We start from the raw sequence: 12823 nt of genomic DNA, 5'->3' as shown, positions 1-12823 counted from the left end.
ATTTCCATCACTGTGGAAAGTTCTAGTGAACAACATTGCTCTGGACAAATGGGAAGAATATAAGTGAGAAGTAAAGTAACTTATTTGATGCCATATTGTTAGGAAGTGGCAGAATCAAGACATGTACGAGGTCTTGTGAATGCAAATCTTGTTCTCTTTTTTATTTTAATTTCTGGTGAGTATGATTTCTTTTAAGCAAGTATCCTTCAATAGGAGGACAAGATTGGAATCTCCCACCTGAGGGACTCATCTGTATGTAAATTCCACCCAGGTCAACAAAGAGCCAGTGCAAATACTTTACTCAAGTGTGAACTCACCAGACAGCCTTGGTTACCATAATTGCTGGAATCTCAAACAACAAAACAAAATTCTTATGTATTTTCTATTCCTTTAACAAATATTTAGTAGTGCTGATTATCCTTATTCATGCCAGGCACTATAATAAGAACTTTATATTCACTCATTCTATATGCATAACAGCCCAAGGAAGTAGGTAGTATTATTATCATCCTTATTTTTTAAATGAGGAAACTGAGACTCAGGGAAGATAAGTAATTTACCCAAAGTTATCCAGATAGTGAGTAGCAGAGTTGGGATGAAGCCCAGGAGGTTTGTCTAGGGTGCCCATGCTTTAAACTACTATGCTAGATAGACTCTCCATTAGAAATACAGCACAATCTCACTCTCACTAGAAATCACATCAAGAACATACATCTTGATACTATCAGCTTGAGGAAAAAACAAAATAAAACCCTTCTGTTTTTGCAGACAAGGGTAAAGCTTGATGTCAGCTTTCTTATTCTTTACATTAAATTCCAATGAGCAGGAAGAAAGGGGGATTTTATGTTACTAGAACTTTTTAAAATTAGAGATGCTACTGCTGGTTATCCTAGATCAGTGCTGTCCAATAGAACTCTCTGTGTAATGGTGATGTTCCAAAGCTGTGCTATTTAATTACAATGGTTACTAGCCATATGTGACTACTGCACACTTAAAATGTGACTAAGGTGATGGAGAAACTACATTTTAAATTTCATTTCATTTTAACAAATTTTAACTTAAGTTTCAATAGCCACATGGAGCAAGCAGCATCTGTATTTAATAGCAAAGACCTCGATGGTTCAATTTAGAGCCAAAGAGGCTCCTTTTTTTCGTCTAAACCTTGTGCTTGCCCACTATGTCCTACATCAAAGAATTATAACTTATCTATTCAGTCATGCAGGTCAGAATGCTTAAGTTATTCTGCACACCTTACCTCCAGAGATAATCCATCACCAAACTCTGCTCGTCAAAAAAAATCCCAAATGTTTGTACATTTCACCATTTCCCCCCAACCACCATGGTCTAAGTCACCAGCATTGTTAGCCCAGACAAACACAACATTCCCTAAATTGTTTTATCCCTCCACACTTGCTTCCCTTTTTCTAAGTGTAATCATGTCATTTTTTTCACGCAATTTCAGTTGTTCTTGAGAAAAGACTACATTCCTGAGTGCTTATTATATGCCAGGTATTATGCTAGATTCCAGGAATAGTACAATAAGAAAATCGACAAGTTCCTCCTTTTCTGTGTCCCAGAAGGTCCTAACTAATCTGAAGTCTGAAGCCTGACTATCATTCCAAAATCACTGTCTCAGCTCTAAATACACCAGCTTTGGGAGAGAAGTCCATTTTTCTGCCCACTGGGAATTTGTAGTACCATATAATAAACGCATCTATGAGGTATGCTAAGTTAGTAAACTAAAGGAGATTATAAATAAATTATAGGCTCGGTTTTCTGACTGAAACACTATCAACATTCAGCTAAGATGAAAAATAACAACAATAATAGTTTTGATACAATGGGTGTCTACTGTGTATATGATTCTTTACATAAGTGATAAGAGTGGTTTCCACACATTAAAGGCCTATGTACATATGCACCAGGCATTTTTCAATAGCTCATTTTAAACCTCACAATAACCTTGTGCATTTATTATTTAATCCTTTCTTTACAGTTGAGGAAACTGAATTATGGCAGTTAGTTAAATTGTGCCATGCCACATAGCTGTTAAGTAGACTTGGGAGAGCCAGGTTTCAAACCCAGAGCTGCACTTACATACACAAACACCCCAAATCCCATAGCCATAAGTGCTAGAGTCTCCTGATTGTTCACTTAATTTCTACAGTAGCCCTGTAGGACAAATGATAATATTATTATCTAAAAAGTGAAAAAAAATTGAAAATTGAGAAATTGTATAATTTTTTTAAAATTATAAGTATGTATCAAATGGCAGATAAAGAGGTTTTGGATTCGGATTGATAATTATTCCAATTCCGTGTTTTTATCATCACAACATACACTCTCTCCTACTCAATCCATGTGAAATAAAGAATCCTGGCACAATGGACAAATATGCTTCTGAATGAGTAATAACCAAACAGCAAAATAAAACACATATTTCTATCACCAGCTTGGTGATACTAAGCGCTCTACAGGACATCTCATTAAATGATACCAAGAATCTATAATGATGAACTTAATGGCACACAGCATCTGCCCTCAATACTAGGAGTTGGTAGGGCCAATGTGCTCTTTCCATGATAAATAATATACCACATGGTATTCCAACTGTGCATCAACGTTGCATGAAGAAAAATGAACAGAAGAAATAACACTCATCAGGTATGAGTCAACAGTGGAGTCCTAAAGGGATATTTTTTTATGCATCACTTTTGGATCTTTAGGACTTAAGATTTTCCTCAGAGAAAGCAAAAAACAGAGACAGAAAGAAACACAAAGAGAAACAAAGCGGAAGAGATAGAACACTGTAAAAAACATCTAAGAAATTCATCAGTTTGAGGTTTATTCAGTATCTATGAGACCTAAACAGAATAGCTGACTCCTTATTACTTTTCCCATTAATCAATGTTTCTTTAAGGTCAGTAAAGATTTTCAGTGTGCTTTTATCTAAGTATGCAAATGTCAGTAGACATCTCAAAAGTCATGCGCTTCAGCCAGGCCAAAATAAACAAGGTGTAAGATGAGGCTGGAGATGTAGGTAGACAGGAGCCCTTGTTTGCCTTGTAGGACGTGTGAAGGGGAAACCTCATCTGGTGATAAATTTTGAAAACAAGATCTAACCACGTTCAATGGACAGGCTGGCTCACTATGTGGTAAAATCCTACTGTACAACTTTTTGTACAGTGAGGATATTTTTGAAATAGAATTTATATGAATATATTCTAGTTCTAGTTCATAATTCCTAGTATATATTTTTAACATTTTTTAAATGGCACTCCTGTAGCATTATTGGTTTGAAATAATATGAACCTTTTTGAATGTAATAGTCACAAAATGTTTTAAGATAAGGTGCAAGGTCAGAAAATTAAGTATCTTCCTCATTTCTTTCAAACTAGGTATATTGCTTAGAAAACCCATTTAATAGTATATGATAATATTTAAGTCAGCATGTAGAACATGTCTCTGAAATGTAACTCTGTGCAGCAACTAGGCTTTCAACATGGGATTTCAAAGTATCTTACTATTTTTTTTGCATATATAAGAATATACTGCATTCAAGAAATAGTTTTAAGACTAGATAGATAGACAGATAGATACACTTATCATAGGTCTGTAATATAGCTCTAAAAATGAAGAATATAGAATATTTGAAATATATAGTATTGAACAAAACAGTGTCTTCATTGACATAAAATATTTTATCATCATGAATTTAGTATATGTACGATATTTACAAACACTAATATCTAAGAGGAAAGCATTCACATTCTCTAAAAGAAGTGCTAGCAAGACTTTTATTTAAACTTTTTATGTCGCAAATGCTATTACATTTTCCCTACTAAAGGGTTTGGTTCAGATGTTTATATTTTATTTACAAGATTGTTCCTCTGCCTGGTACACACAAATATTTATGTCTTATATAAAACCTAAGGACATCTTAAAGTTAATTGTTATAAATTATTCTTATCCTTTCTTTTAGAGTCCCAAAATTATATTCAAGGAAGTTTCTCTCTTTCCTCACCCCTGGGACCAATGAAGAAAAATATATAGAGAGAAGAAATGAAGCAGGAGAAAAAGAGAATAATACATGATATAAATCAAACTAATTTTTTCCTGGGGAGCTTTATGGACCATGAGGTTCATTGTCACTGAAATACTTCATTTCTTTAAAACTTTTGTACCATAATAAGTTTTCAAACATCATATTATAATGTAGAAAACAATATGTTTTGATAAAACCAAACACCCTATGGCCACCCAAGCCTCCCATCTAAACATATATGTGTGCACACCATCATTTAATATGGTATGTGTAGCTGCCATGGAGCTTCAACGCCACAAGTTCCATCATTTCTTCTATTAACTGACATATTTCAATGTTGACTAAGCAAAGCAAACTTTTTTTTTAAACATCTTTATTGGAGTATAATTGCTTTACAATGGTGTGTTACTTTCTGCTTTATAACAAAGTGAATCAGTTATACATATACATATATCCCCATATCACTTCCCTCTTGCGTCTCCCTCCCTCCCACCCTTCCTATTCCACCCCTCTAGGTGGTCACAAAGCACTGAGTTGATCTCCCTGTGCTATGCGGCTGCTTCCCACTAGCTATCTATTTTACATTTGGTAGTGTGTATATGTCCATGCCACTCTCTCCCTTTGTCCCAGCTTACCCTTCCCCCTCCCCATATCCTCAAGTCCATTCTCTAGTAGGTCTGCGTCTTTATTCCCGTCTTGCCCCTAGGTGCTTCATGACCATTTTGTTTGTTTTTTAGATTCCATATATATGTGTTAGCATACGGTATTTGTTTTTCTCTTTCTGACTTATGTCACTCTGTATGACAGATTCTAGGTGCATCCACCTCACTACAAATAACTCAATTTCATTTCTTTTTATGGCTGAGTAATATTCCATTGTATATATGTGCCATATCTTCTTTATCCATTCATCTGTTGATGGACACTTAGGTTGCTTCCATGTCCTGGCTATTGCAAATAGAGCTGCAATGAACATTGTGGTACATGACTCTTTTTGAATTATGGTTTTCTCAGGGTATATGCCCAGTAGTGGGATTGCTGGGTCATATGGTAGTTCTATTTTTAGTTTTTTAAGGAACCTCCATACTGTTCTCCATAGTGGCTGTATCAATTTATATTCCCACCAACAGTGCAAGAGGATTCCTTTTTCTCCACAACTTCTCCAGCATTTATTGTTTGTAGATTTTTTGATCATAGCCATTCTGACTGGTGTGAGGTGATACCTCAGAATGGGAGATAATATTTGCAAATGAAGCAACTGACAAAGGATTAATCTCCAAAATTTACAAGCAGCTCATGCAGCTCAATATCAAAATAAACAAACAACCCAATCCAAAAATGGGCAGCCCTAAATAGACATTTCTCCAAAGAAGATATACAGATTGACAACAAACACATGAAAGAATGCTCAACATCATTAATCATTAGAGAAATGCAAATCAGAAATACAAAGCAAACTTTTGAAGTAGTACAAAATCTGAAGAAAATACTCAATGTAAACAAAATACGTGGCAACACTAAAACAAGCTATAAAAATTTTATAAGTGGTAGTTTGGCAAGACCTACATAACTTGCCTGCATGCAACCCAAGGTGAAGGACTATAAAGCCTGTGGCATTATAAACACAGGCAAAAATACACATAAACACACACACACACACACACACACACACACACACACACACACACCTTCTATGTATTTAGGATCTCTGAGCTGTCTTCAACATGTACTCTTTTTCTCTCCATTGCACTAACTCTATAATAAACAAGTTGTCTTTTCCCCCCGATCCTTCAAGGAGGCTAGATCAAAGAACTGGGCTACTTTATAATACCACATCCCTTAGGTATCACGATTATAGAATCATTTAGTAAACTTCTCAGAAGCGAGGTGTTATACTGATACTTGGTAAGCAGGACCTCCCCGTCTTCCCTTCCCAACACATAATTCCAGCATAGCACTTAAGAGGTTATACATCAGTGCTGTCTCCTTGATACTCCTGCTGGAAATCTGCATATTTATAACATTTTTAATCAGATTATGTGAGTCTGCAATGTGAACCATGGATCTTTTTCTTTTTTATTTATATTTTAATTGAAGAATTGTTAATTTATAATGTTGTGCTAATTTCTAGTGGACAGCAAAGTGATGTAGTTATACATATATGTATATATTCTTTTTCAGATTCTTTTCCATTATAGGTTATTACAAGATATTGAGTATATTTCCCTGAGCTATACAGTAGGTCATTGTTGTTTACCTGCTTTTTTTTTTTTTTTTTTTTTTTTTTGTGGTACATGGGCCTCTCACTGTTGTGGCCTCTCCCGTTGCGGAGCACAGGCTCCGGACATGCAGGCTCAGCAGCCATGGCTCACGGGCCCAGCCGCTCCACGGCATGTGGGATCTTCCCGGACCGGGGCACGAACCCGTGTCCCTTGCATCGGCAGGCGGACTCTCAGCCACTGTGCCACCAGGGGAGCCCTACCGTTTTATATATAGTAGTGTGTATCTGTTAATCCCAAACTCTCTGCTCTCCCTTCCCTCCGCTATCACCTTTGGTAACCATAAATTTGTTTCCTATGTCTATGAGTTTATTTCTGCTTTGTAAATAATTTCAATTGTATCATTTGTTCATAAAAAAGTGAACCATAGATTTTAAGGAAGCAAGGCCATTGGCAGAAAAGCCGTTATAGACCAGTACACTATCACAGGCAAGAAATGATGGTGGGTGGGATTAGAATGGATAGAGTGAAAACACAAAAAATAAATGAATTTGAGAGAAATTGTGGAATTAGCATGATTAGAAATTGGTACTTGAACTTGAATGTGGAATGTGGATAGGTTTGGTGAGACAAGACAAAAATACTTATGTTTTATGTTTCTGCATTGAACTGTTGAAGAGAGGGTGGCATTTACTGAGACAGGAATTATTTGAGGGAGAATAATATAAATGTGATACCAGGGCATGGTAATCATGGGGACCAAAAGTCTGCTTTCCACAGTGAAGCTCACGAAGATGAGGGTAGATGTAGAAAATAAAGACACAGTATTTCTTCTGGGTGGTGGGTTTAGAGTGATTTTTTTTCTTTTTTATATTTTGACTATTTTCTATAGTGACCATATATTATTTTTACAGAAAAAAATTACCACACATTTTATATATTTTTAAAAATATGGCTTCAGGAGCAAAGAGGCAGAAAATTGCTAATATAAGCCTTTCTTCACAACAGTAAACATAACTTGTCATCTACGATTTCCTGCTTGTGAAGTTTTTGGGCCTAAACCGTAATATAAAATTCAAAGTTTAGCGCTGTGAAAACACGTCACAGCCAACGCAACAGATGTTATATATCTGAACTTGAACTCAGAAGGTATTAATGCTTAGGCCAACCAGAGGGAGCCCCCAAATAATTTAAACTCTATCACAGCCCTAAGACTTTGTGTATGTACAATCTCAAAGTTAATAAAAGCAGTTCACGTTGAGTCCAATGTCACACTAAGGGACTAATAGCAAGAGAGTTTTCAGATGGCAGCTGCAGGAAAGGGCACTGGGTATGAATGAGGAAAAGTAGCTGCTGCACCATTATGTCCCTGCCAACATTTACACTCCACATCATGACGGCTGAGAAGGACAACAGTTTCCTCATTGATACATACAGGTATGCATTAGGCAAAGAGGTGTACCATGCACACACCTGGTCCCTGCCAACAGACTCACACTAACTTAGCCTGTCAAGTGTTTACCAATCCCAGACATGATAAAATTAATAATATACCTTCAAATGCATGAGTGGGATTTCATTCTTACCAAGTTAAATAGATTACAAAACTACTAATAATGCCTTGTCTTTAAGACACAGTTGTGACTAGACATATACCTAATATTCCCTAAATTCCCTTTCTTACTTGCTATTTTCATTCACAGTTAAATCCATACTCAAACTTAGGAAGTCTCTACCTGCGAGTTTATGAAGCTGATGTCAATCATAGCAGTCTTTTCAGAAAATTTTCCATTTTCTACTCCCTTGGTAAGGGAGGAAGTTATGTAAAAAATATTCAAATAATACCCTAATTACCCCTATAGGGAGATGACAACACACCAACACAGAGAAGTTGTAGAAAAGTTTATGTCTGGGGTGAAAAGTGAGACTGAAAGAGTCAGTGGCTCATGAAAGAAAGTGTAGGATTTTCAAAATCTAGACTTCACAGAAGTCTGACCATGTTTGCAAATTCATCATCTTGGTAATTGAGAGGAAACATTGCACTTTTGTAAATTTTTTTTTTTTTTTTTTTTTTTTTACAGTATGTGGGCCTCTCACTGTTGTGGCCTCTCCTGTTATGGGGCACAGGCTCTGGATGCGCAGGCTCAACGGCCATGGCTCACGGGCCTAGCCGTGCCGCGGCATGTGGGAGCTTCCCGGTCCGGGGCACGAACCCGTGTCCCCTGTATCGGCAGGTGGACTCTCAACCACTGCGCCACCAGGGAAGTCCTTGTAAAATATTTTGTAAAATATTTACTATTTGGTCCTTAAGGAAAAGTTTTTGTAGCCCCTGTTATACAGCTAGATTCATACTGTGCTTACTGACTTTCCTAAGAAAAAAAAAGAAAGAAAGAAAAGGAAAGAAAGACTGTATATCTATGTCTGTGTCTGTCTGTCTATCTCTCTGTCTATCCATCTATAACTATCCCCATCCATCCACAGGTCCTATGAATAGGGACTTAATGGCAGCTTTTATCTACTGATCATTTACTTACTGCTTTTCACCAACTAAAATGATATAATTTAGTTAATAGTTATTTTAAAGATTCAGAAAGTAGTTGTTTCAGTTACTTAGCATAATATAAAGTTGCCTTGGCAACATTTTTTTGAAGAAAAGACTCAAAGCTTTTTAAAAAATAATTCTCTCAATATAGATTTCCAAGCATGAAAATGAAGCACCTTGTACTCTTTGCAACTACTGAAAGATAAGGGCACGATGGCACCCACAGTCTTCATCAAACCATGTAAGAAAATCCATTAAAGCTGTGCTGTTGAGAGGAAGGTTGAGGTAAGTATAACACTTTCTGGGATCTGAGTAAGACTAGGGGTAAAAGAGTCCATTTGCAGTGACATGGATGGACCTAGAGATCGTCAAACTGAGTGAAGTAAGTCAGACAGAGAAAGACAAATACCATATGATATCGCTTATATGTGGAATCTAGAAAAATGGTACAAATGAACTTATTTACAAAACAGAAATAGAGTCACAGATGTAAAAAACAAACTTATGGTTACCAGGAGGGAAAAGGGGGGAGGGATAAATTGGGAGATTGGGATTGACATAGACACACTACTGTATATAAAATAGATAATTAATAAGGACCTACTGTATAGCACAGGGAGCTCTACTCAGCACTCTGTAACGACCGATATGGGAAAAGAATCTAAAAACGAGTGGATACATGTATATGTATAACTGATTCACTTTGCTGTACAGCAGAAACTAACATAACCTTGTAAATCAACTATACTCCAATAAAAATTAAAACAAAACAAAAGAGGCCGAAAAGAGAACTTCAGAGTAAAGCTCTGTCTGGGCCGGAGATTTCACCCAACCAAGAAAAATGTTTCAAGTCCTTCTGTAGGACAATGTCCCATTCTTACATTCTTAATTTGCTATGTTATATCATATTAATTTCATATTGTAATTTAATGATTACAGTATATTAATTTATATTATATTATAAATATAATACTTAATTTAAATTATTCTCTCAGTTGGATAGCATATATCTTCGAAGGTAGATTCTTTAAGAAAGTTTGGTGAATGACATTTTCTGAGCTTCTGAGTATTTAAGTATGTCATTTCCATTGCCTTCATTCATTAAAAAAAAGTCATAAGATATGGGAACAGATGTATATGTATGACTGATTCACTTTGTTATAAAGCAGAAACTAATTAAAAAAAAGTCATAACTTGACCCTATATAATAAAGTGGGCCACAACATTTTTCTCTCAAAAAATAAAAAATCAGTAGATATTACTCCATGGACTTCTGCAGAGAAGTAAGTATAAGGTTAGTCTGATTTTAGCATGTAAAATAAAAACCTGCATAAGTTTTCACTGTTTTCAAGTTTTTGCATGAATTGTTCTTTCCCAAGAAAGAACATTTGAGAAGAAGTTATTGTGTTTGTCTTCCACATCCGAGATGTGATTTCTTACTGTCAAATCTTTTCTTCTCTGCTGGCTTTGTGGATTTAATTTGCCTGCTGCATTTTAAAATTTCATTATTCTCTCCATTATTCTTTTCTTCTCAGCATTTTTCCTAAAAGGTGATGGTTCTCAACTTAGGGCTTTCTAATTCCTTTTCATAATAACCATACCTTATATTCTACTGAGATCGCTAGTCAATTTCCTTACAAACTTTCATATTTCCCTTTTGAGTCTTCAACATGATTTTTTCTCTACTTTTCTTTAGAAAATTTTAAAGATTCATAATTGAATTTTTTCAACACATTTTAGTGGTGAGAGATTTACACAGAAAAGGTGTAATGTAAGCCACAAATGAGAGTCACACATGTGATTAAAATTTTCTAGTGGTCAGTAGTCATATGTAAAAAGTAAAAAGATATCATATTTTAGATTCCACATGATATCACTTATGTGTGGAACCTAAAATATGACACAAATGAACCTATCTTTGAAACAGAGTCATGGACATAGAGGACAGGCTGGTGGTTGCCAAGGGGGAGGGGTTTGAGGAAGGGATGGAGTGGGAGTTTGGGGTTAGCAGATGTAAGCTTTTATATATAGAATGGATAAACAACAAGGTCCTACTGTATAGCACAGAGAACTATATTCAATATCCTGTGATAAACCATAATGAAAAGAATATTAAAAAATGCATATAATATCTATAACTGAATCACTTTGCTGTATAGCAGAAATTAACAAGACATTGTAAATCAACTATACTTCAATAAAAAATAAAATAAAAATTAAAAGTAAAAAGAGAAGCACATAAAATTAATAACATATTGTATTCAACCCCAGTATAGCCAAAATGTTAACATTTCATTATGAAATCAGTCTTTTTTTGTTTGTGTGCTATGAATTCAAACTCTGGTGTTTATACTACACTTGGCAGAACATCTCAAAGTGGACTAATCACATTTCAAGTGATTAATAGTCATACAGGGCTAGGAGCCATCATACTGGACAATGCAGATCTAGATTTTTATGTTATCATCATACTTTAAGAAAAAATGTTTCATAAAAAAATAATTAATGTAAGAGACAATCATAAATCACTTTCTCTTACCTACACAAATCTTCTTTGATTTGAAGAGAGATCAATTCCTTAGGAATATGAAAAGAAAGTATGCTCTCTGACATCTGCTCCCGGATTTGCATCCACTTATTGTCAGATGTGGGAAATCTATACAATTTACACACTGGGTTCTTTAACACTGGAAAAGGAGAAAAAAATAAAGTTAATAGTTGAATTATAAAGATATGCACTTTAGATAAAGATCAATTAACAAAGTCATTAATCAGACTACCATTCTAATATTTGATCAAAATTTTTTATCATAGTCCATAGTGTAATTGAGTTTCTAAGAATTTTCTCCTTATATCTTATTTTTTTCAGTAGCTTCTGGGATATAGTCTTTATTAAATTAAAAAATGAAAATCAAATTCCAATTCATAAATGTGGCTACTATGGTTCTCTGACATACCACCTATTAATTCTTTTTCCTTCTAAAGATTTTCTTAAATTGTATGTATTTATAAATATAGATGAAAATATATGGATTTATACAACATACATGCTTTGAAAAAATACATTCCTGGATTTCTTCCAATCACTCTTAGTCAACTTTACCCACTTATATAGTAGGTGATAACTGATATGTTATATTAGAGGTTTTAAATGACCCTACTACCAAAAGTGACTTTTTTCTTAAATGTCAGAATGGTTCATTCCTTGGCTTAAGATCTATTACAATTCAAATATTATTCATACTTTAGTGTCAATAAGTCAATAACACTTTCCTAAAACCATATATTATCAGAAGCAAGACAGGGAGACTATGAACAAGCTGAATATTTGGGATGGGTGACAGTGATTAGGGGAGAAATAACATGGTCATGTCATCAAGGATTTTAAAAGATTTAAAGAAAAACTGTAGGGCTAGATATTAAGATAATACTTGATACATTTTTTGTGAGGCCAGCATTCCTACCACACTACCAAGCCCTATATTTCAGGGCAGGATTTTATTTCCATTGCTGTTGGATAAAGAATATAAGAGAAATATATCAAAGCTTAATGGACAACAAAATATCAGGTCAATCACCAGTCAAGTATCTATGATTATTTGGCTCCAGTTTACCAATGAAGCTGATTAAAAAGAGAATTTGATATTGAAGTGGATGTAAGACTTTAAATAATGCCCAGCCTGGCAGGTGGCTCAAGTCTCTTCAACGTGTGGAGTAAAATACCTTTCTCATTTTAGGGTTCTATAAGGTTGTGTCTCATTCATTACTTGGAAATATAAATATATTTCTGAGCATTAAAATGAGCAACTATTCATCCATTCTGCAACTATCATTCTCAGAGGTCCAGTCTGACAATTATCATTATCAGAATTGATACTAAATAGGAAACCTTTATTTAAAACATCTCATTTTTTAACGACCAGATTCAAAGCTCCTGGCACACTTATCTACCCCTTACAAGAATTAGCTAGAATGTTTACTTTTTAAAAGCATCAATAGAAGCAAGAAGACGATAGA

At 35.0% G+C, this 12823-nt stretch overlaps 1 protein-coding gene across 9 annotated transcripts in view; it reads right to left on the bottom strand.

Annotated features, from left to right (window-relative positions):
• The window catches only part of INPP4B (inositol polyphosphate-4-phosphatase type II B), a gene marked incomplete at both ends in the record, with an annotated part of 346425 nt that overhangs the window by 173883 nt on the left and 159719 nt on the right, over positions 1–12823 (bottom strand). For all 9 annotated transcript variants that reach the window (XM_079705832.1, XM_079705833.1, XM_079705837.1 and 6 more), the window contains one exon: positions 11346–11493. In XM_079705832.1, the coding sequence (XP_079561958.1) occupies positions 11346–11493 (148 nt within the window). The remainder of the gene's footprint in view (positions 1–11345; positions 11494–12823) is intronic.

This window comes from Hyperoodon ampullatus, assembly GCF_949752795.1.
Source record: "Hyperoodon ampullatus genome assembly, chromosome: 1".
NCBI classification, from domain to species: domain Eukaryota; kingdom Metazoa; phylum Chordata; class Mammalia; order Artiodactyla; family Ziphiidae; genus Hyperoodon; species Hyperoodon ampullatus.
The sequence above is the reverse complement of the archived record's forward strand: the minus strand, read 5'-3'. Positions and strand labels throughout refer to the sequence as shown.